We start from the raw sequence: 24,300 nt of genomic DNA, 5'->3' as shown, positions 1-24,300 counted from the left end.
GCAAAACTGTGGGGAAAGACTATCAGGCATTCAAATGATGAAAAAAATTGTTGTGAGGCAGAAGTTCGCTGACTCGTACAAATTAGCAACTTGTTGCTGTTTTGCTTTGGCAGCACAGTATTAAAGTATTGGCTTGAATGAAGCCAAGAAAATCCAAGTGTAGTCTGTCAAGAGAAGAGAGACTTTTAGAAAATCTTTTTACTACAGTTACTATTAATTATTCACTATTGATAGCATTTGTCTACTGCTAGATACTACCCATGGAAACAGAATAGACACTCCTGGCAGGCGCTACCCATTTCTCTAATATAATATACCACATTCTGAACACTATAAACAAGCAGTTATTTAAAATATAATTTTTAATTGGTTTCTATTAGGTGTAATTGTCATTCATCACGTGCAAGATGCCTCCTTTCACTTCCATGGAACACAGGGATTTTCATCCCATATAACAAAACATCATCCAGCACACTGCACATTTCAGTGGCCACTGCAATTCATTCCCATGTATGTATATTAGTCTGCTTTATACATAAATACATTACATGGTTATACAACCTTTGGATTAAAGGTATAAGTAAATAATGAATATTCCCAGCTAGGACTGCCCAGAAGAGTTCCTCATACCTGTTACCAGGACATTTCTTAACTCTCCCTTTAATTTATTTCAGGATTTTCAGGCTATATCCATAAATATCACTTCAATGTGCAGTAAAATATTTAACCATGTTAACTAAGGAACTAATGCAGCTTCCTGTAAATGACATGGTCCAGAACCTCCACCCTTCAAGAGCACAGCTACAGACGCCCCAAGGCAGCATATTCTTCCATATTTAATGGTTATATGTGGTTTTATTCTACCAGCCACATTAGGCCCTTACTCTTTCAGCAATATGACTTCTCCATCAGAGGCATGAAGGTTGGAGCCTAAGAATCTCTGAGTACTGCAGATTTTCATGGCTGAATCATTCAGATTTGGGGCCATCTATTTCTTCAGGTCCCACCACAGCATCTGAGATTTGAGGGCTTGGAGTTGTCAGATATTGTGTGATAAGATATGAACGTGAGATATGGCATCTCTCTTCTGTCACTGGCATAATCTTAATTTAACCCTGGAACAGCCAGTGAGCCAGGGAGGGGAAGCACCTAAGGGACACCACAGTCTAGGAACACAGCTAGAGACTCACTGGAACCATGTTCAACCCACTTGGAAACTGATTTACAGTCTTCCCTTAAATTATGGCATGGGGAGGCAAGGAAACAGTCCCAAACTGCGGTTGCTCTTCCCAGAGCCCTAGGATAAACTCCAGGAGAAGGCATGTAATGAACAACAAGCTTCACTATGCAACTTACACTGGACAAGGGGCACTAGTTACATGAATTTGGATGATAAAAACAATTTTTGTCCTACTGCTCTTGCATAAAACTGGGGGGGGGAAGCAGGGTGGGGAAAGAGCTGGTTCAGGGTAACAGATGCCCTTAGTTTGCAGTTTCTGCTCTTTCATGTTTGATAGATGTCCTGCCAGCTCATGTAGGGAAGAGTTCACCCACGCTATCTGAATATGGCTTATCAGCTTTGTGTCTCTGTGGAAGCCTTGCTCTAAGTGCATGACATCTCTGGACGCCTGTAAAGTCATCCTATCTCTAAGCTAAGATTAGAATTTCAAACAAAACTTATTACAAAGCAGGATTTTCTGAAAGGGCTGGACAGGGCTATAATATGGAAATTTCAGATTCATGTCTAAGCACGTTATTTAATCCCGATTTTTAGACAGGCATAATTGTAAAGTGATACTTACCATAATATCAGTAATGCTTGTGGGTGGAGGGGAACGAAACAGCAAGAAGGAGACACATGAAGGGCCGTAAGAAAACTGGACCTAAAACTGCCATCAATTCTGATAATTTTTTTTCCTGAAAAGGCTGTGTTCACAACACTCAGACACTCTGTTCCTTACCAAATGGGTTAGGAGATGTTTTAGATTTTCACAGCTATTACTTAAATCTCAGACTCAAGGGTGCATGTGGCAACCAAGCGAGAATTTAAAAGGTCAGAGGGCAAGGGTTTTAGTAGCTGTCACTCTCCAGAGCATATTCATAGACTGGAACTTGGAGAAATGGATGCTGTACTCAGAATCATGGCTGGAGCTCCTGACCCTCACATCCCTGTAATCATGGCCCAGCAGGCTTCCTCAAAACTCATCTCCAGTAGAAGTGAGGAGGAAGGCATCTCTTTCAGTATCAAACAGGCAGAGAGGAAAAGATGGGATCTTGTGAGAACTTTTCCTGCAACGTGTGATGATGGGTGAAAGGATCAGTAACTTTTGTTCAGCCACACTGGGGCTGTGCCAGGACTATTTGTGTGTATTTGATGGATCCTTTCCTATCTCAGCTACAAGAATTTCAGCCTCTACATGGTGCCCAGTTAAGGGGGAGGAAACCTCAAGCAGGTTAGTGGGGAACATGTGAGCCTGAGAGCTCACAGGGAACTCCTGACAGTGCCAGTGCTGGCAGCAGTTTCTGTTCCACTTGAGTAGCTCAAAGAATGTTGCTTCTTGCTCCCACTCGCCCTTAAATATGGGCTTGATCCATTTTTCCAAACTAGCTGCTAATCCACACACTAACTATGTGTCACACAGTTGCACTCACTACCAGCAGAGATGGGGTGGGGAGCACAGAAGCAGCTTGAGGGGTTGAGTGAGAAGGGATGAGGCTGAAAACAGCAACACATGTGGGTTTATGCCCTGAAGTGGCAAGTAAATAAAACATTTCTTGGTGTTTCTGTGTCCTCAATTATAAAGATGTGGATTTCAAGAACTTCAGAGGAAACTGTGCAATTGGGCATGTGGCATGAGCTAATTTGTGTCAGAAGCAATGTCATACAATTCAAGGATTTCATGAAGAAGTGAGGGGTGGGAAGTGTTCCATGCAGTTCCCAGACAGTTATTTTTTGAGTTGCACCTAGCAGCTGTACTGGAGAACACCAATCTTGTTTCTAGCCCTAGAACAGAACAAATACTTCACTAACCATGGAGCGAAATGGGACAAGGGCAGAGGAAGAGAATAAGGTAAAGGGAACTGATATTAAATCAGTTCTTTCCAATAGTTACATCAAAGTAAGATGCACTTTTGGGGCTGTATGAAACAAATGAGTCAGCCCCTCTAGAGCTGCCTCTGCCACCTCATTTGCAGAAGGATAATTTCCCAAGTTCTCCAAGCCCGGCCCATGAAGTGCCACACACCAACAATGCTGACCCTGCAGATACCCACCCAAGTGATTTTATGTGTTTGTACTCAGAGGCTGGCTAGAATCTAAAGGCACTTGGCTTAGACCCTGATTTTTCAGCTTCCCATCTGCCTAAAGTTAATTTCATGCATAAATATTTAGCTAATTGCCTAATATGACTGGGGCTTTGTGTCTGTCTCTCCTCTGGCTACTGGGTATGTGGTATTAGCAAAGGCCAGTGCTGGAGAAGTTTCCAGGAACCACTCATCTATTTAAAGTTAAGCATGTGCATGTGTTCAGCAGGGTGGATATCTTCAAGCTGAGGATTACACTGCCTGTCAAATGTGCCTTCTCAGTTTTTCCAAGCCTGAGTATGCTTAAAACCTTCCGGACTGCATCAGGCCTATCAAGCTTTTCCCTAGCTTACAGAGAGGAGTGAGGCATTTTGTTCTGTAGAAATTTTATACCCTAGAGATGATTCACTTGAGTGATACACAGAAAAGTTTGGAACCTCCCTACCGCACACACACACTCTCTCCCTCACACTCCTTGGATACAAGGGAATTAATCTGACACAATTGCTGCACTTTCCTTCATTAAAATCTGAATTTAGATATTTTCATAAAGTTGATGTACTGTTTATTCTCCCCACTACAAACCCTAAGACTTCAGCGAAAAAAAAAAAAAAAAGGGAAAAAAAAAAAGGAAAAAAAAAAAAAAGCTGCAATTTCCAAGAATGCAATTTTCCATTAAACACAAGGGCCAAAATTATTAACCTCAACCAGTGGGAAAGAGAAAGAACTTCAGGGATTTCACCGGGGAGGTGGAGGAGAGGTTGTCCTTGTACATAATTCTTCCTACACCCATCTCAAATACAAATCCTCATCTGCCAGTACCCATTTCCCAGCGGAACCTTACAACGGGCCTGACCCTGCTCAACAAGAGCTGTGACCCATGAAAAGAAATGTCTTTCCTTCCTTTCTTGCAGAGACAAACAATTAAGTTTATCCAAAACTGCAAAGGTTATGAGATTCTGGCCTTGGTCCCTCAAACACTTACACACAAGCCTCGCTTCCTCCGTCTCAGCCAGATTCGAAGGATGATAAAGTTAGGAAGGCGCAACTCTTGGCTTGCCAGGGGAAGTAGGCAGGCGGGCAGCTTTGTGTAACTAGCACAGACCAGCAGCGTTAGCACCTAGTCCCGCTGTTAAATGGGCTGGAGCCTGCCTAAAACCCCCTCAATACATCGTCCACAGGCACCGCACAGCGCATGGAGCGTGCGCCCCCGTGCTCTGCATCCCGACCGCCGCTTTGAGCCCTGGCGCCGCATCCCGAGCCCGAGCTCCGCCCCCGCTCCGCGTCCCCAGCCCGAGTCCCGCATCCTCAGTCCGAGCCCCGCCCCGGCCTCTCCGCGCAACGCCCAGAGCCCGAGCCCCTCTCCGCCCGCCCCGCTGCGGCCGGCCCGGCTGCGTCCCGCCCCGTTCGGCGGTGAGTGGCGGCGGCGGGGGCGGGGGGACCCTGCGAGGCGCTGGGGGGTCAGGCAGCCCTGCCCTCCCCCGGTGGGACGGGCCAGCTGCCGGGGAGCCGGGCTTTCCATGGGTTTGTTCTGTCACGCGTTTGGGGACAAAGTTTGGGAATAAAGGGAGGGTATCCTCGCTTGATCCCGGAAGGGAAGGGGAGCTGCGAGGGAAAATGCGACCGCTTGCTCCGAGGAGTCCCGTTCCCCGCCTGTCGCACCTCCAGCTCAGCTCCTTCTTGTGATGCTCTAGGGGGACGAGGCAGGGGCTCCCGACAGGCTGCTGGATGAGCTGAGGGGCTGCAGCCGTAAGGAGGGATTCTCCTCGCGTCGCCGCTAACCACAGACGTCTGATTCTTCAGGTCCTGAAGGATGCCGAATAACTTAGTGCTTCGTGTTCCGGTCCCCATCTGAGCACTGCTGTCTCCCGGAGAAACAGCCTGAGGAGCGGAGCTGGTGTCTGTCACGGTACTTTACACCGACTGCTCTGCAGCCTCCCTTCCTGCAAGAAATTTCCAAATAGCATCTTTCATATCTGCTACGAGCTGATGCCGACTGCTCATGTAAAAATGATGGTCTGAGAGAGAGAGGGCACTGTAGAACCAGCATTTAATGTAGTGGGGTTTGGCAGGAGTTTCTTGCACAGGTGACAATTCTAACCAGGTTCACTCTTTTTTGCAGGGTAAAGCAAGCCCTGCAGATACTTGCTAGAGGGACCAACACCATTTTGCATCTTGCTCAGTGGACTATGGTGGCAGGAAGATGTTGGCTCGCAAGAGTATCATCCCTGAAGAGTATGTGCTGGCGCGGATTGCTGCCGAGAACCTGCGCAAGCCGCGCATCCGCGACCGCCCGCGCAAAGCCCGCTTCATTGCCAAGAATGGCGCCTGCAACCTGGCCCACAAGAACATCCGCGAGCAGGGGCGATTCCTGCAGGACATCTTCACCACCCTGGTGGACCTGAAGTGGCGTCACACACTGGTCATCTTTACCATGTCCTTCCTGTGCAGCTGGCTGCTCTTTGCCATGATGTGGTGGCTGGTGGCCTTCGCCCATGGCGACATGGACCCGAGCACAGAAAGCCCTTCAAACAGCACAAAGTGGACGCCATGTGTGACGTGTGTCAGGTAAAGTAGAGTTTGGTGGGATGAAGGAAGGGCGGGGGCAGAGCTGCCAGCTGTCCTGGCGTTGTCTGAAGTGCAGCTTTTAGTTTACATGAACCGTTGGGTTTGGTTGAGACAGTTGAAAAGTGCAGTGTTTTCCTCTAGATTGCGTAAATTCAGCAAGCCTCTCGGGCTTGGAAAATACTGTACTGTAGATGTCTTTGATTCCTTACAGGATCTGAAAGAGAGGGAGACCTGCTGCTTTTCATGTGTCTCCACACTCTGTGGGTAACTCGATTGCCTGTCGAGATAAGAGCCTGCTGCAAGAGTGGGTATGTGTTATATGTATTGTAACGTTGTCTACGACAGTGGGAGCATCTCCAGCGCCGCGTTGGCCAGAGGTGCTCCCTCCAGAGCAGCGCCTGAGAGGCAGGGAACCAGCCCTGGGTGTCAGGCAGGGCACCAGTCAGAGGTGCCAGGAAATGTGTCACTTAGAACAAAACTAAGTGTATTTCAAGATGACTCTCCTGAGAGCGTTAAATACGCGGGGCTTCAAAATACCTTGGTGAAGCCATAGGCCAGCAGTTGGACAGAGGAACACTTTACACACCGTGCATTTGTGTCAGACAGTGAAAGCTTAAGTGATGACTGGATTAAATATCACCTGTTGAAGTATTTTACTTTCTGTCCCCAACGCCATGACAATTTTCAGGGCACTGATAAGCTGACACAAACATACATGGAAGACAAGACTGTGAATTAGAGGTGGGGTAAGCCATAAGATAACTTAAGGATCTCATAAATTAAATCTGTTTTTTTAGCACTAGTTTTTTGGAAGAAAAATCCTGTTTCTGTACCACCAGTCTGTCCCAGATCATCTGCCTCTGCACATTGCAATGCTGTGAGAGTTTGGGGGCTGCAAGGTGCTCTGAGATACCATGAATCCACTTCCCTTTTCTCCTTTCTCTCACAAAGTTTTGAGGTACCTCACCAAGTCTGAAGGGCCTTTGTATCTGGTTCATGAGGTAGCAGAGATTTAATTCTCCCTGTTTTGACAGGTTTTTTTGCTAAATGGGGATTTCCCAAGGTAAAAGAAGAGGGGATTTTCCCAAGCTACCTTTCACCAGGTTAGGGGGAATTGGAACAGGGGTTGCTGTCTTGTTTCTTTTCCAATGTCTGGCCACAAGCAATTTCCTCTGAAGTGAGATGTCATGACCCAGCTTGCACCCACAAGAACGTTAACCCCGGCATTTCTGGGATTTGTGGGATCTGTCCAGCCGGAATTAGTGAACAACTACAACTCTGCAGCTCTCCAGGGTCAGTTGAGGGGAACATCCCTGGACATGGCTGGTGGCTCCCTTGGCGTGGCTGCTGTGTCACCGCAGATCCTGAGCTGGGGGCCAAGGGCTTCATGCCACTGGGAACATCCACCACCAGGACTCTGCCCCTGTTCCTTCTCCATAGCTGCCTGTGGCTCTTCCAGGATGTCTGCTAGGAAGCAAAATGAATGAATCAATATAATTTCAGGTTTACCCCATGCCAAAGAACACACACCCCTCCCTAATGGGGTGTCCAGGCTACAGCTGCTCCAGTGCCCATGTCTAAGCCATGAGAAATCTTTTTCTTTCCTAGGGAAATCTGGCTACCACTTTGGTCAAAGTCATGAAGTAATGATGTGATTGTTGACATCTTTAAGAATGGTGAATTTTTGGGTGTAAAACACCTTTAGTATTAGAATGCCAAAATCATGACAAAAAATTTGTAGCCTACTCCCCTGAGGTTTAGGCACACAGATATTTCAGGAGAGCTTCTTGCGTGGGTGCGATTTACAGGAAAACCTGGCTTTGGAAATTTTAACCAGTGGCTAGAGCTTGCACAGCCTTTTCATTTTATGAAGTACTGCAGAAATTTCTAAGCCTCACATCTCTTTGCCACAGACAGCAAATATTATCCAAAAAGGAAAGCTGCTACACAGCTCTGAGGGGAAGAACCTGGGAACGATGTGATTTGCACTTTCTGTCTCCCATTTCACGTGGTTAAAATGCTTTCCAAACTGGCTCTTTCACTTACTTCCACTGTTTAAAAGGTGGATTTTTTTTCTCTTTTTTTTAAAGAAAGGTATTGCTAAGGGAAGTCAGACTACTTCTGGACAGATTTTTAAGCTGAATTAAGCTGACTGAAATTGAATCCAGAAACTTCATTCTGCATATAACTGAATATTTATGATTATAAGAAATCATTCCATGGGTTTTATTAAGTAACTGCTTTGTCCCTGATTTCTTCAGAGTGAAATACAAAATAAACCCCCTCAATACAAAGGAATATGTTAATGATTAAGAAGAATAGAAAAGGCAAAATAAGAAAGTTATTTCAAAGAGACCTGTGCAGAGACTGTGTTATTTTCTCGTGGACTTTCTCATTGCATAGAAAATTATCCTTGATATTACCTATGGTATTTGAATGTGTCTTCGATACCTCAATGAAAATATGGCTAGAAAAGAAAAAAAAAATTAAAGCAGATTAATTGAAAAGCAAAGCAAAGCCAACTAATTATTTAGATCCATCTTCATGGGCAGGATATATTTTCCACTGGTATAGCCCTGTTAAGCATTGGGATGCATCAGATTTATTGGATTGCACTGGAAGGATGTATCTGGAAGGAATAAAGGAATAAATAAATATAAAAGGAAGTTAAGGACCCTGATATATACAGGGGATATGACTTTGTGGCTACTATAAATAATGTATTTTGGGAAGTTTGTGGACAGCATTTGCTGATGTCCAGCACCATAGCATTTTAGGATATTTAACCTAACCCACACTTCTACATCCCACTTCTGTGTTGAAATTTTCCAGCTGGTCTTGCCCTGGCAGTGAGGTGAACACAAGCCCTGGGTCACAACACAGTCCTGCTGCCAGGGTGTGCAGGGGGCACCTGGGGGCCACTGGCCTCTCTCTGCAGCCTCATCCTGCTCACTCACAAGGTGAGCAAGAATTTGGGAAAGCCCCTTTTCCCCCACCAGGAAATTCTGGGTCACAATTCAGGTAGCATGAGTGAAGTGCTGCAGTTTTCCCTGTTTCCTATCACTGCTCAGGTTGGTGGAAGGATCTCAGTGTTCTAGCTGATTGCCCATGGTTGCCAAAACCACCTGTCTCCACCAAGGGCTTCATTGGGATGGAGAAGGTGGGAAGCCCAGCTGTTCCAGAGCTGTTCACTAAGCCAGTGGGCAGCCCGTGCTCCTGGACAGAGATTCCCTGAGCTGCTCAGGGTCACCAAGATGGTCTTTGAGGAGCTCAGGCTCTGAGGTCTTCCCTGCCACCATTAGACACTACGCCAACCACACAAATCTGAGCCACCAAGCATGCAGTGCTTTGTCTGGTGTTAACAGAAGGCTTATGTGTACTAGAGCATAAAAACAGGTGCTTAAGGTTGTTTCTGGAAGTACATGTTAACAGCTTCTCAGTCTGTGCTCTGTGTCCTGAGAGTTAACTGGGTGCAATCTTCCACTACAGGTCTTTCACCTCCGCTTTCCTCTTCTCCATCGAAGTCCAGGTGACCATTGGCTTTGGGGGCAGGATGATGACCGAGGAGTGCCCCCTGGCCATCACGGTCCTGATCCTGCAGAACATTGTGGGGCTGATCATCAACGCCGTCATGCTGGGCTGCATATTCATGAAGACGGCACAGGCTCACCGGCGGGCTGAGACACTGATCTTCAGCCGGCAGGCAGTCATCGCCATCCGCAATGGCAAGCTCTGCTTCATGTTCCGGGTGGGGGACCTGAGGAAGAGCATGATCATCAGTGCCTCAGTGAGAATCCAGGTCGTGAGGAAGACCATGACCCCTGAAGGAGAAATCATACCCATTCACCAGGTGGATATCCCCGTGGATAACCCCATTGAAAGCAACAATATTTTCCTGGTGGCTCCCTTGATCATTTGTCATGTCATTGACAAGAGGAGTCCTCTTTATGATATCTCTGCTTCTGACCTGGCGCTCCAGGACCTGGAGCTCATAGTGATACTGGAGGGGGTCGTAGAAACCACGGGCATCACGACACAGGCGAGAACCTCCTACGTGGCAGAGGAGATCCTGTGGGGTCACCGCTTTGTGCCCATTGTCACTGAGGAGGAAGGCGTGTACGCTGTCGACTACTCCAAGTTCGGCAACACCGTCAAAGTGGCTGCGCCACGGTGCAGTGCCCGAGAGCTCGATGAGAAGCCATCCATTCTCATCCAGACCCTGCAGAAGAGTGAGCTGTCCCACCAAAACTCCCTGAGGAAGCGTAACTCCATGAGGAGAAACAACTCAATTCGGAGGAGCAACTCCATGCGGAGAACCAACTCCTCGCTCATCGTGCCCAAAGTGCAGTTTATCACACCTGAGGGGAGCCAGAGTGCCTCAGAAACGTGATGCACTGCTTTGTGCTAGGGCACTGGGCTTCAGAAGGAGGCACCTGTGGTGTTTTGCTTCAATTTCCTTTTACTTAAGAAAGCAAGAACACAATGCAGAAGAGAACCATGCAAGAACTATTTATTCCATTACTTACAGAAAGCACCACCTAATGGCATTAGAAAACACCTTAGCACTTAGTGTATGAATTAATAAAAAATGGCACGTACACGAAAGAAAACACACTTCACTCATGTAATATAATGTGTATTTATACTTGTTTTAATGGCATGCTGATTTTTTTAATCATATTTTTCCTATCAAGGGTCTCTTTCTCATCTTCTGCTGGCTGGCATAAAATATGGGGCTTTCCTATGCAAGTGAGTGCTTCACAAAAGTTCTGTATTCAACGGCTCCCACGGATTTTGTGCATGGCATTTGGATATTGATCTTTTTGTGTGAATTCCTTGTTCTCTTAAAGGGAGTAACTAAATTCCTCAAGGATTTCACTGGAGAAGGGCCACCATTTCACCTTTGGTTTCCCAGGCTTTTTCTTTTTTGTTGCTTTGTGGCAAGGGCATTTTGAGAGCAAATTCAGGTCAGGTGGAGTGATGTGTCCATCCCACAGGAAAGCTGGTACCACTCCAAGCAGGAAAACCGGCAAAATGATGGAGTGCTGCTCTTCTTCTCAGGGTGAAATACTTGGCTGCAGGACAACACACAGATTAGCTGTAGACCAAGCTGAGAAATCCCAGTCCTGCTGGCTGCCACCTGGGCATCTGTTTCACTGAAATTATTCAAGCTGGAAAAAGCAGATGCCTCTTTAACATTCTCATCATGATGGAAGACCAAATCCTGTTTTGCTCTCTCTGACAGATTCATACATGGAAGGAAATGTGTATTTTTTTCACTTACTTTTCATAGGATTAAGTCTGAATCCTCCAGAAGAAGGTTATTTTTTGCCAGTGGGAACTCATGAAAGAGAATGAGAGGGAATGAGAATGAGAGGGAAGCCTGATAATGTTAGAGATAGTATTTTCAAAACTATCGGAATGCTTTTCAGGAGGACTTGGATGCTACTGCTGAATTCCTGGGTTTTTAGCAGTGCCTCACCTGTGTTTTTATATAATCTGGCATTGAGAATTGGTGGGAAGAAGCTTTCCTCTTCAAATTAAAATGGGCATTTTTTACCTGGAGCCTTCCCAAAAACGTCATCACAAGTTTTTCTACAGGAATATGTAAAAGTAAGACAACTAATTCTGTCACATTTGATAGCCTAAATTGATACATGTTTTTTTCCTGTGTGAGCATAACTATGGACAAGTTCCTGTTCAGATATCTTGCAGAAATTGTCTTATGTCTGTGGCTCAAGAGAAGTACTATCCTTGTTCTGACCCTCCAAGCCACTCAAACATTTAAATGTTTGCTTTTTTCTCTATGGTGAAACAGTCCAAAGTCAAAGCTGAATTCTCATTCTCTTTGAAGGAACTCATGAGCAGTTGTTGGATGGATGGTTTCAGGCTTCACGAGGTGTTGGATGGTGGCATGGAGGGACATCGCTCTGAGGTGTGGACTCCCTGCATTTGGAACAGGTGCTCTGCAGACTGAAAACTCTGACTTCATCTGAATCAGCAGAGGAAATTTAAGTTTCTGCTGAAAGCATTCATTCCCTGACCTGCCCATTAATGACCTGGAAGGGTGGATGGTGAACAACTGGAGAAATTAATCTGTCCCTTGTGTGTCCAAACAATAATCAGCTGCAGCTTCCAAGAAGAGTCAGAGTGAAGCACATACAATTTGTCTCTGTCCTCCATTTCCAGGACTGTGAACTTCTCTGAGGCTCTCTGTTGGATACATGGTTAAGTCAGATGCTGTGCAAAAGCAGGTTTTATACAAAAGAATAATTAAAGAAGTTATAATAATGTCTTGGTTTGAAATACAGGTGTCTGCCAAGGAAGGTGAGAACCTCCCTGGGAATAGAAAAAAATATGACCTCCCTTCCCTCTGAATTATTACAACTCTGAAATTAAGGGGCTTTCAGGCAAAGATATGTGAAAAGGAATAACAGTTCTTTACTAGTCTGTATGGCAAGGCAAACAAACAAACAAACAACAACAGCAGCAACACAAACAGAACCAGGAACCCATCTGCAGCCTGCTCTTGGATGCAGCACTTTCCCCTTCCATGCAGTTCCAGTCACGGCCAGCAGGGGCGCTGTTGGCTCCCGGCTGGGCAGGGCAGGGCAGGCGCGATGATTCCTGCAGGGAGCGCTGTGACGCGAGCTCCGCCATATGTCCCTCACATGATAATGGCGGGTGGGCTGGGCGGTGAAAATGGGCCGGAACCCATTAGCAGGAACCGCAGAGCAGTGGTTGGGACAGCAGGGATAAGCAGACACCAGAGTAGCCAAGGAAATGTATCAGAAACTCCACAGCTGTAGCAGATGCATGGCAGGCAGGGGGTGCTGGGTTAGAGTGTAGTGGAGAAAGCAGTGGGACAGGGCAGTGGCAGCCAGGCTCCTCCTGTAGCAGCTGCTGCACACAGCCGGGAAGGGGAAGAGGGCTGGGGTCCTGGGTTTCTCCCCTGAAGCACCCAAATAGATGGTAAGGGTCCCTTCCAGTCAGATTGGGTGATAATAATGTCCCAGTCCAACAGCTGCTCTTACGAGCAAAGGCTCACTCACAGTAGGAGACGCAATGGAAGGACAAAAGCTCCTTCATGGCAGCGAATCCTCTGGGCAGTGACTGCAGACCGGCTGTGCCTACTCCGATACCAAGAGTGAGAGGAACCCAGCCCAGCCCCTCACCACCCAGCCAAAATCTCATGGTATCTTTGCCCTTGCAAAGAGAAAACCTCCGAGGTAAGACAATAGCCAGCTGCATGCTTCCCCTACCTTTTTTGCCTCTCTTAAGTAGTGGTCGTTATTGCCTCTTAGCCACAGATGGGACAAATTCCATGAGAGAATGAAACAAAAGGAAAAATCCTAACCCCCAACAAATAATGATTTCTTCCATCTCTGATTTTTCCCTATGCCTTTCCTTCTTGTCTTTTTGTATTCTTCATTCATTTGTGTATACTCTTGGTCCTTCCTGTATCCCAGCCTTTTCCATGGTCCTTTTGAATAATAATTTTATGTTACCTATATTACCTCATTATTCTCTCAGTATTTCAAATGAGCTTTTTTTTTTTTTTTTTTCCCCCCAAACCATTTTCTCATTTTCTCCTTCCAAATTTTATTTCGTCTTCATGGCTCTCTCTGCTTCACACCTAATACACTCTATTTCTTGGAACACTACTGCAGGGGTATTGGTATTTTGAGGTAACACTAAGTGTCACCATGACATTTTCTGAAAAATCTCTTCTCCAGGATTTCTTCTCCTGGGAAGCTGAGAGGCCTTGGAGAGGAATGAAAATAATATCTGGTTGCTTCTCTCTGTTTTGCGGCTTTAGAATGTGGTCTGGAAATTGTCCAACAGGTGGTTGTTTGATTAGTTTCATGTGAATTGTTTTTACTTAATAACCAATCACTGTCCAGCTGTGTCAGACTCTGAGGAGTCAGTCATGAGTTTTCTTTAACATTCTTGTTAAGCCTTCTGTCTGTATCCTTTCTCTATCTTTAGTATAGTTTAGTAGAACATTCTTTAATATAATATAATACAATATCATAATATAATAAATTAGCCTTCTAAGAAAATGCAGTCAGATTCAATCATTCCTCCTTTGTCCTGGGGATCCCAGAAACTACCACAACTAAGACACCTCAGTTATATACCAAGATGCTGAACAGAAAACAAGGCAGAGCTTTGTGCCATGAATGTCATGTTCATATGTGCTGTGCTCCTGCTCTGTGCAGTAAATCCTTTTGTGCAAAGCCCCTTTTTTGAGCAAGATTTGCAGTCCTGGAAGAGGTCCGGGACAGAGGCAGCCAGTGGTGGAGAGCAGGAGAGAGGTCTTTGGCCTAGGAGCTTCTTCCCTGGTTGAAAGGACAGAGTTCAGACCCAGCTTTGCGATATCATTGCATGTGCTTTCAGACCCAGCTATGCCCGCTGGGAGGGGATCAGCTGGCAGCACCACAGCTCAATACATTTAATTATTTTTTCTCCCTGGCAACTTTATCAGAAAGGGGTTTTATTTTAAATTTGAAGCCTTCTGTTTATAATACAGCTTGACAAATTAAGGATGACAGTGAGATTTCTACCAAATAGTGCTGACAGTTCATGTTAGCAGTTAACTGTCCATCTCATTGATAAGGATTTAGTAAATTAGATTCAATAAGGTATCAACATCCTCCCTTCACACTTATTTGTGTTCCTACCATTCCCATCCCTCTGCAACATGGTGTAACTAGAACTTACTTGGCATCACTTATTGTGTGGAATTAATATGCTTTGGCTCTTTGTGGATCCTACCAGAAGAGCAAAACTGTTTTCTAAGTTTAGAAAAGTAATTATAAAGTCCTTCCAGGACAGGCATGATGTCTGGGATTACACTTTATTTTTTCTTCCTAGCTTTCTTCTAAGGAGATTCTCTGTTTTAAACAGAAAAATGGCACTGAGAGCCTTTGTCCTTGTTTGGGACACCCAGAAAGTTCAGAGTTACCGTGGTGGGGACGCAGAGCAAACAAACACAGACAGTGCTTACAGGGGATATAAAGATTAATGCTCCAGGGTTGAAGCCAAGATGTGAGTAATAGGATTTGGAGAAAACTTTCCCTGTTGGCAGCTGATTCTATGGCTGTCATCCTCAGGACTTCTTGCGCTCTCTTTTGCAAAATCTGGTGCAAGCCAGGGACAGAAGCTGGAGCTCAGCACTGGCAAGGCCCCGCTGCAAGCCACACTTTGAATCTTTCTGCTACCCGTGGCATTACTCTGGCCCTGTAAAACAATTCTGGCCTTGTAAAACAGTTCTGCCCCTTGAGCATGTCTTCATGAGCACGTTGTCTCACAGTGATCTGCCCTGGCCTCTTTACATAGAAGGGTTACACTTCCTTCTGGGCTTTCTGGGGTGCTCAGGACATTGTAAAGTGAGAGCCAGAGGAATATTCAGATTTACTTAACACCTCATGTGTGCCATAGCCCTTTGCCCTAAAGCCATGTGTCACTCCAGGCCAAAGGGTCATTTCAGAGGTTTTGCCTCACAGGCATTGTGAATTAATTTCATAGAAGTCTGAGCCTTTATTTACACTTTATAAAAAGTTTGGGAATCATGCTTTTACTTTGCAGTCTGGATAGCAGAATGGACACACTATTTTTTCTGATTGAAAACAAAAAAGATGGTTGAGTATCCACATCTTTTTTTTTCTTCACAAACTAGAGACTGAGGACATTTTGTGCAACCAGTTTCCAAGCACTCCAGTGGTTATTATTAGCAAATGTTTTTTGTTGCAAGCTGCAAAAGTAGTTAGTCCAAGACCAGAAAGAAGCTTTGACAGGAGAAAAACCATTAGATATTATATGATGAAAGGAACAAAGCTTTCATTATTTTCACAAAATATAATCTCTGGGCCTGCTGTTTTCAAAACACTGGTAGGGGTTGCTTGAATAGCCAGGTGAGAGTTAACTTTTTCTCCCCCACATGCTTATATTAAAATATTTTTTTCCCTATATTGGTGTTTACATGACATCCAGACTAATCTAAGATGATAGACAGGAATTTTCTAATACCCTTAGCATATTAATAATGCTTCTCCGCCCTATCTCTCCGAATTGTGTTTTCTATTTTCCCTTAAGGATTCTTTGAACATAAAAAAAAAAAAAAAAAAAAAAGAAAGAAAGAAAGAGATTTCTCATGTGATAACTGGACAGTAAAGATAAAATACGTTCCCATATTCCCTTATTGGATGCTGAAGAGAAATTTAGCCTGCAGAGACAAGATCAGTGTCCAAGAGAAACAGCCACTAGGATTGAGGCACTCACAGTCAGGACACATCACCAAGGGCATGGATTAAAATAAATATTTAAAAATAGAAAGTATTCAGGGGGTTTCTGGCTGAGAACTCTCAGAACACTGATATGCTATTAGCTAGCAGTGAAAGGAGTGTTCTAGGATCATCAAGACACACTTCAATGCAAGGAAGAAAAAAACATCCATTCAAGGAAAATGTAGTCTATACTTTAGTTATTGCTGCCAATTATTTTAACCTTTAGCTTATTAAAAACTAAAAAAAAAATCCATGTTGGATTCCTTCTTCATCTTTAACAGAAGTTTAGCACCTTTGTTTTGTACCGTGAGAAAGGGTTGATCTATCTGAAGACATCACTCCCAGCACAAACATACTGTAATTTTCTGGAGGATACTTGTTAATCTCTACACACTTTTCTGGGCCCAGTGCAGGGGTAGCTGTGCATGATGTCATGGCCTGTATTGCTCAGTATGTCAGATGTGATGATCTAATGGTCCCTGCTGCACTCCAAATTTATGGATAGGGAGAGTTTAATGAATTTTGGTGAAGAGAAAGCTTTCCTCTGAGTCTTAAATTAATCTCCCACAGAGAAAACAAACAAACATGGGGGAACAGAAACCCCAGCAGAGTTAGGCATCCCCAAATGGTTGATTTATTTTGAGAAATGCATTTCAGTGCTAATTATGGATTCTTCAAACAGCATTGACAAATGTCCCTAGGGACAATTTGTAAAAATTAGGGTATCTCATTGTTACAGGATTTTACTTGGATTCCTGCTGTTGCTTAGTAGCAAGGATGAGAAAGCCAGCTTCTGTGTGGGCCAAAGTGAAATTATATTTCTTGATTTTATGGTCTGAGGTCTATTATAAAGACCATAAAACTGAGGAATGGCACTGGAGTGACTCCAAAAGGCTGTTGTGGTTTGGGGCTCAGCATCTTCCTCATCCAGGGAACATCATCGCTTTCCTCAAGTGCTTTTTTTCTTTTGATATCACAATAGCCATGAAAATTGATTGCATCCTCCAATGGCCCAGCCTTGTTATCCTTCAGGGTGTTATATTAGGTATATTAGGTCTTTCATTCTGGGTGATCTGGATTGGTCTGTCAGAAAGGGGCTGCTTCTGTTGACTGTCACGGTTTCCAAATTCAGTCAAGGGCAGGACATGAAGCAAAACTGAAGGGTTGCAACAAACATTGAAAGAAACTCTGCTGAGTTTGAGTGAGAACAAGTGACAATTGTTTTCCCCTTGGGTGGTCAGCTTTCCATCTCACAGCTTTTCAAAAATATATCAAGTACTAATAAATGTTGTCTGCTCAGCCTTAGCTGGTGTTTTAAATCATATTATAAACAGATACTATTCTTGGCTGATCAGATTAAATTGTTTGGCATGTGCTATTTTTTCCATATACAAAATCTCAGTGCATTCTTGTCACGATCCGTCCTTACAAATGGGTTTCATGATGGTTCGTTAATTGATCTCAGAGTGCAAAAAACCAACATGGCAAGGGGATTTGCAGTAATAATCAAAACCAAATGCACCTTTATTGAATGACCACAGCAAAATGCATTAGGAGGAACTGGGGAAAAAGGGAAGAATAGGAAAAAGAGAGGAAGAGAAAGGAAGGTATATAGATAGCTACCAAACATAGATAGACGAAGTCCTTCAAAGTCTTCAGTCAACTGAGTTTGCCTGGTCATGGCAGGGGAGATGTCAGAGATACTGGTCAACTCAAGCTTCTATTATAGTCCTTTTTGGTGGGGGAAGGGGACAAGTCTTGAAATGGAATCAAATGTAATAAAGAATAGTCAATTGTAATTGCTGATGGAAAAGGGAAAAAAAAAAGAAGGCATTGAAGAAGGGTAAAAATAGTCTATATTCTCAGCAGTAGGTGAGGACCATTGTCTTCTCGGTCCAATGGTCACATCTGCAAGCAAACATCTCGCTTTGGTCAGCTTGCGTCCCCCACACACCTCCCCTGTGTCAGGGGTTTCAGTCTCGGTCCTTGGGAGGAGAGGGGGCTCCTCCATATAGGGGTTTCATGTCTGAGTCCTTAAGGGAGAGGCTTCTCCCATCTCAGTCTGTCCATCACAGTGGTGGCAAAACGGTCCTTGGGAGGAGAGGGGGCTCCTCCATATAGGGGTTTCATGTCTGAGTCCTTAAGGGAGAGGCTTCTCCCATCTCAGTCTGTCCATCACAGATGTGGCAGAACAGATGAAGGGTCTTCTGTGGGGACCACCAAAAGTTACCCCAGAAAAGTCCAGCCAAGCCAAGAGGTGGGGAAATTCCAGGGCTGTTGTTGCAAAATGGGTGCAGGCGAAGAAGGACACGGTGCCCCTTCTCCTTTTCATTAGGTTTAGTGGTCCATGGCAGCAAACACACCTGCAAACAATAGCTTGGCAAGCCAGAGGCTCTGTTCAGGCCTCAGGATCTTGGTGGGCAACCAATTCAAGCAAAGCTCGAATTCCAACCAGGGACTTTTCGGTGGTCCCAGTTTCTGTCCTTTTCACAACGATCGTGAGGCAGATGAGAGAAACTTCAGACAGAGTCTTACAATTCTTTAAATATTTTGTGTTAAATTAAGAGAGTAATAAAATTTCTGGACTGAAGCTTTCCTTATAGTCAGCTTCTTTATACTGTCAACATCCACATGAAAAATGGAATGCAAGACTGAATGTGCTCCATAAAATATTAAATTTAACCTAATTTTAAAGATGTGACTATCCTTCAGTTTATATTAGCAGCAAATATGTTGTTATCATTCATGAGTGTTTTCCTTAAGGGACAATAATCTGTTCAAATATCAATTCAATACTCTGGTTAAAGATAAAAAGCAGCAGGCAATGAGTCCTAATTCAGTCATATCAATTACTAGAGGAAAGGCATAAAACCAGAGAAATAAGAAGTTCAGGAGACTGAAATAAAGATTTCTTCACCATGTACTGAATGGTAGGTGGAACAGTCTTCAGAACAGTCTTCCAAACAGAGGTGCCAGAGACTTTACAGGTGACGATGTTCAATCTGAAATTATGCACAAGACACATACAAGCACAATAATTTAGCATGGAAATATGTAATCAATCATATCTTTGTAATTTCAGATGCCAACATCTGAGCACTTACTCACTGAGAGGCTCTTAGTGGTGTCCACAAAACAAAAATATAATTTTAATTATGTAGTCACACCTTGCACAGTGTTTGCAATCCACTGCAGATCACTCAGCCAGCAAGTGGTGATAACTCCTTAGTCTTTCCAAAACTATGCATCTGTGTACATCAACACATTCTTTCCTATTCCACTTCAAGCACAGAACTATTAATTCATCAGTAAAATCCTTCAACTTAAGTTTTCCTTGGGCACATTATTAAATCATAGGAGAAAAGCTTGTTTAACGTCATATATATATATATATATATATATATATACATGCATTTATATATTTAAAGAAGCACTGCCAGATTTGACAAGAGAGATTCTCCAAGTTATTTTTACTTTGGTTTTCCAGCCAAAAGATTCCATTATATATATATATAATGAATCCTTATTCTCAGAGACTCCATTGTGCTTTAGAGAGAAAAGACCCTTTAGAGAGAAAAGATGGACTTCTCTGTCACCCTGGGCCTCAGCTAACTACACTGACATCTGAGCAAAACTTCCAGCTCCGTCTCGTCTGGAAGATATTAAGGAAGGTCCGACACAGCAGAAAATGCATTTTTTTTGGTTTGGGAGAGCAGGCTCTGAAGTGGGAATTTTAATCCTTATTAGGTCAACCTAGCAGTGATTAATATGACGTGATGTCACAGGAGGAGCACTGGTTTTGAGACCGGTTTTTGTTTGTAACTCTTTCCAATGTGTTGGTTTAGATTTCTGTCAAGTGTCTCAGTGAGTTTCTCATGGTCACTTTCCTCTCGGCAATTTTCAACTTGACTTTCATTTGCATGCAGTGGTGGAGAAAGGCTGGGAACTCTTACCGTCATTAGGATTTCCAGGCATTTCATATGGGCACTTTGGGAATGTCATTTGGGATATGACACTGGGGAAATAAACTGCAGAGGAAAAATGTGTGCATGTACAAATGTTTGTGTGCAAATATACATCCAAAGTTTGTTATGTTTTGTTCCTATTGTGAAAAGGGGAGAGGTTTCCTTAGTAGCAACAGATTCCAGACCTCCCTTTGAAAAAATTGCCCACAATAATTTGGTACCTGAAATCATCAACAGTCATTTCAGCTTGGTAAAATTGCCACAAATACGGACCCATCAGCACCATGCACACAGAAGAAGGTAAAAATACCTTTTAAGGGGTGAAATGTTCATTAGCAATGACACAGAGAGCTTGCTAAATGGTTTCCCTCAGAGATGCAAGCTTTTAAAAGTGTAGCATTTATTCTCAGCACCCATTTGTGTCCCTGGGGAACTCCCCCGCCATGGATGATGCCACAGGGGAGATGCACATGCCGTGCAGGACATGGAATTTGGTCATGGAAATCAGCAGCCAGTACAGAGCTACGTGCAGCCCCTTCAGCCAGGCAGGGACTCGCTCCCAGCTGGGTCAAAACGCTGTGACCATGTGAACTCCCAGCAGCAGCGGCAAGAATCAGCACTGGATCCTGTTGCTCTGCAAAGCACATGTGCCTGATGTGCCCCCAGGGAAGGCTCACTTGGAGCTGCCAGAGCACAGTTCAAGGGGCTGTCAGAGGCAAACCAGATTCCTGCTTCCATTACTTGGCTTTTGCTTTTCCTCCTGCTAAGCCACTGATTATGGCATGTGAGGGTCTTGCTCACACTCTGAGCACTGACAACATGGATTCTCTGTGGTAAACAGAGGAGTGTGAATGCTGAAACAATTTGGCTGGGCCATTCCAGTGAACCAGTTCAACAAAGGGCTGCTGGGCAAAAGGAAGAATAAACCCCAGGAATGGTAGGACAAGCCATCTCCAGCACACATGGAGTATTATAGTGAGACAATGACCAGGCAAGATAGAAAACAGGGATATCAGAGACAGCAGACTTGAAGAAATTTGTCATCCAAGGGAAGAGGAGACAGCTTCTCTAGGGAACCAGGCTAATGTGGGAATGCTCTGAAGAAGTCAAGGGATGGACAGTTTTAAGGAAAGCAGAAGTGAATGTCAGCTGGTCACAGTTTAAAAAACATTTCTTAGTAGATGTACTATTCTTTCTGGTGAAGTAAATGTGGTTTTGGTTTATTTCAGATCAAAGGCTTCTGAAGGGGAGATCTTTGAGTGCTGGATTCCAGCTGTTGTTTTGGGAATCAGTTGCTAAGACATAGGTACCTAATAAATTGTGAATTGCAGAGTTCTGCTAATACGAATAAATAGAACAAAATTAAAACACTGGGGATGCTGTTACTTATTGAGATAAAAAGTGTTCAAGGCCAGGCTGGATGGGAATCTCAGTAACCTGGTCTAGTGGAAGGGGTATGGAACTGGATGAGCTTTGAGTCTCTTCTAACCCAAAGCATTCCATTCTGTGATTCTGTAAAATACCTGAGCACCTCTGAAATCCTAAACACTTCAGCAATCCCTATACACTTGTGTGAAGCCCCCTCCAAATCAGGAGAATTCTTAAGGATCCTACAGTTAAATATCTGCTTAAAAGAGTCCCAGCAGGAAGAGCATTCAAAGGGAAAAGTGGAAGGATCTGCAGAGCATAAATCTGTCTAGCAGGAGAATTTTCCTAATCCTGAAGCAGCTCTTCCCAGGCAGCGTGGGTATGTGCCTTCCAGGGAGATCTTTAATCCTAAACTTTCATACAAACACAAATATCTTTGTTTAGACATTTCAGTGCAACCTCTGATGGAAAAGGAAACAGCAGTAAGGTTCTAGCTTGGAACCTTAAAGCTCGTATGCTTTCCATATGGCAGCAGGCTACTTTTCTTCCATAGGTTTTCTGGCAAAAAAAAAAAAAAAAAGGAGAAGAAGATTATGTAGCAACGGAACCTCACTTAATAATGAAAAAAAGATACATCAGTAATCCAGTAAGAAAACAAGATTTGGTGTTCCCTAACATAATATCTCACTATTCAGTATTGGTTTTGAGAGAATTGTCTCCTTTTGGAGACAGACTTCCAGACACTGCAGGGTAGACTGGTGCTGTTTGAAATGCCAGATCCAAACACTGTACAGTGAAAATAAATTTAAGTAGACTGTTTAGATTACTTGTGTGCATTTATTAGATTTGTCCTTCCTGTGAGCCTGCAAAGTGCCTTTCAAATGCTGTGAATGTGAGCAGCTCCTATCTGAAAACACTATCAGGTGCAAAGAAGAGGTTCAGGTTAGCTAAAATTTGTTTGACATAATCTGAGCATAATCTGAATCTGGTGTTTTATGGAGGATTTCAAGTTTTCCAGATGCAACCTCATCACATTTTACAACCTTTATTCACACTAACTCTGCTGTATTTCCAGGAGATAGAACAAATATCTGTTTTAATTTTATAAGCAGGGTTCGTTTCTGGCTCAAAAACATAAGAAACAAACCTTAGTTTGCATTCAAGCATGTTGGTCCCCAAATTTGCTGTTGGAAAATGTATGAGAGCAGGGGTGGGCAATGGCCCACCACTGAACAGGGATTTCCTGAGCTTGCTGTGCTACCTGCCACCAAAACATGGCAAAAGTAACACATCCCAGCTCAGTCTGGCTCAGAAAAGCTCTGGGAGGACCACCCCCTGCCTGTCCACTGTCATAAACCAGTTTAGCCTTAAGCCTTACAACTACATAATTACATGTACTTCAGGGAAAGAAAAATTACTTATCTCATCTGAGCAAAGGTCCAGTAGTCACTTGAGAAGCAAAATGTCAAGCAAGAAGAATCACCAGGGTACTGAGCATTCCCAGAGGAAGTTAGGGACTCGTTTCTTTGCAGGAGATTTTCCCACCGTTGGAAAGCCAGGCCGTCATGCAGTTTACATAACAACAACAAAAAAAAAGAACAGATCCCAGTAGTAACAGAACAATTGTGGTAGTTTGGCATGTGATTGAATTTGGGTTTTTCCAACTTCATAAACCTGAAATTAAATATCCACAAACAGTATTTTATATAATTTTCCTGGTGGTACGGCTTTCCCTTTGCCATTTGAAACAGAAGAGCCAGGACTGCAATAAAAAAATCTCACTGCCATCAAAACCAGACCACAGTGCACACATCCCCTTCTGACATACATTGCTGTGCTATATGAGAAGACTTGGAAAACATGATAAGGATGTCATAACTTAATTTACAGGAATTTGTTTTCTGCTGAATTCTCCCATGGAACATGTCCCATAGTACAGGAAAGAGAGGCTCTGTCTAGTCCCTCATGCATCAGTCAAAACTGGATTTCTCACAAAAATGGAGAAACACCTAAATAGCCAAAATATATGTCCTCCTTTGATATAACCTTTCTTTACTAAGTGCTAAGCGCCAGCATGCTAAGGGAGAAGGATAATACTTGGATTATTTTTCTGCATAGTAAAATGAAGTTCTTGAAAATTACCTTTCTTTCCTCATTACCTTTCTGATAGACTACAGGGTAGGATTTTACAGGAATAGGAATGTATTCTCATTATTGAGATAATGAGATAGTTTATCAGACTGGCTTTACCAGAAACCAAAGCCTAGAAATCCCCAGGCATTCATTCCCTTCCACACAGTACAACGTTTTGGGAGAGTGAAAAATCAGAATAAACATTCTTTACTCTGTGTGTATGTCTCCACATAAACACATGTATATGTAGCTCAAGGAACAATTTCAGAAGTGAAGATTAACAGATATCCTACATAAGTCTTGTGTGTTGCTCTTCTGAAGTCTCCAATGGATTTCTTCTGAAAGCCTTTAAAAGATGGATCCTGACCTTTTCTGCACTGCTGCCTAGTTGGAAGAGGAGGCAGAGCAGATGAAGGCTTTTGTAAGAAGTACATATTCTCTCTGGTGGGACAGTGTTAAGAAATAAGCCCTGGGCACAGTATCATCCTTCAGCAATAAGCAGCTATTGGATCACACTTCATGCAGAGGAGAAGCCATATGGCAGAATATTTCTTGCTGCACTCATCAGTAAAGAAGAGCAAATAATTCACCCTATATAATTGCAATCCATGCTCTGCATTTCCCAGAAAACACATTCTTCCATAATTTAACCATATCCTACGTCAATGGTCATT

The 24,300-nt window shown here is 43.7% G+C and overlaps 2 protein-coding genes across 20 annotated transcripts in view; both read left to right on the top strand.

Annotated features, from left to right (window-relative positions):
• PPFIBP1 (PPFIA binding protein 1) overlaps positions 1 to 24,300 on the top strand; it is a 656,824-nt gene that overhangs the window by 284,417 nt on the left and 348,107 nt on the right. The window lies entirely within an intron of this gene.
• On the top strand, positions 4,801 to 18,213 carry KCNJ8 (potassium inwardly rectifying channel subfamily J member 8). 3 transcript variants are annotated; one of them, XM_041397141.1, is made up of 4 exons: positions 4,801 to 4,827; positions 5,107 to 5,212; positions 5,426 to 5,871; positions 9,361 to 18,212. In XM_041397141.1, exons 3-4 carry the CDS (start codon positions 5,507 to 5,509, stop codon positions 10,259 to 10,261), a joined length of 1,266 nt encoding a protein of 421 aa, XP_041253075.1. In that variant the 5' UTR covers positions 4,801 to 4,827; positions 5,107 to 5,212; positions 5,426 to 5,506; the 3' UTR covers positions 10,262 to 18,212. The 3 variants fall into 3 exon arrangements, 2 of the variants coding, with proteins under 2 accessions (XP_041253075.1, XP_041253076.1); XR_005952108.1 differs by lacking the exon at positions 4,801 to 4,827 and having other exon boundaries at positions 4,834 to 5,212; positions 9,361 to 11,484; positions 11,726 to 18,213; XM_041397142.1 differs by lacking the exons at positions 4,801 to 4,827; positions 5,107 to 5,212 and adding an exon at positions 4,834 to 5,106.

Source organism: Onychostruthus taczanowskii, unplaced genomic scaffold (genome assembly GCF_017590055.1).
Source record: "Onychostruthus taczanowskii isolate IOZ18803 unplaced genomic scaffold, ASM1759005v1 scaffold136, whole genome shotgun sequence".
NCBI lineage: Eukaryota > Metazoa > Chordata > Aves > Passeriformes > Passeridae > Onychostruthus > Onychostruthus taczanowskii.
The sequence above is the reverse complement of the archived record's forward strand: the minus strand, read 5'-3'. Positions and strand labels throughout refer to the sequence as shown.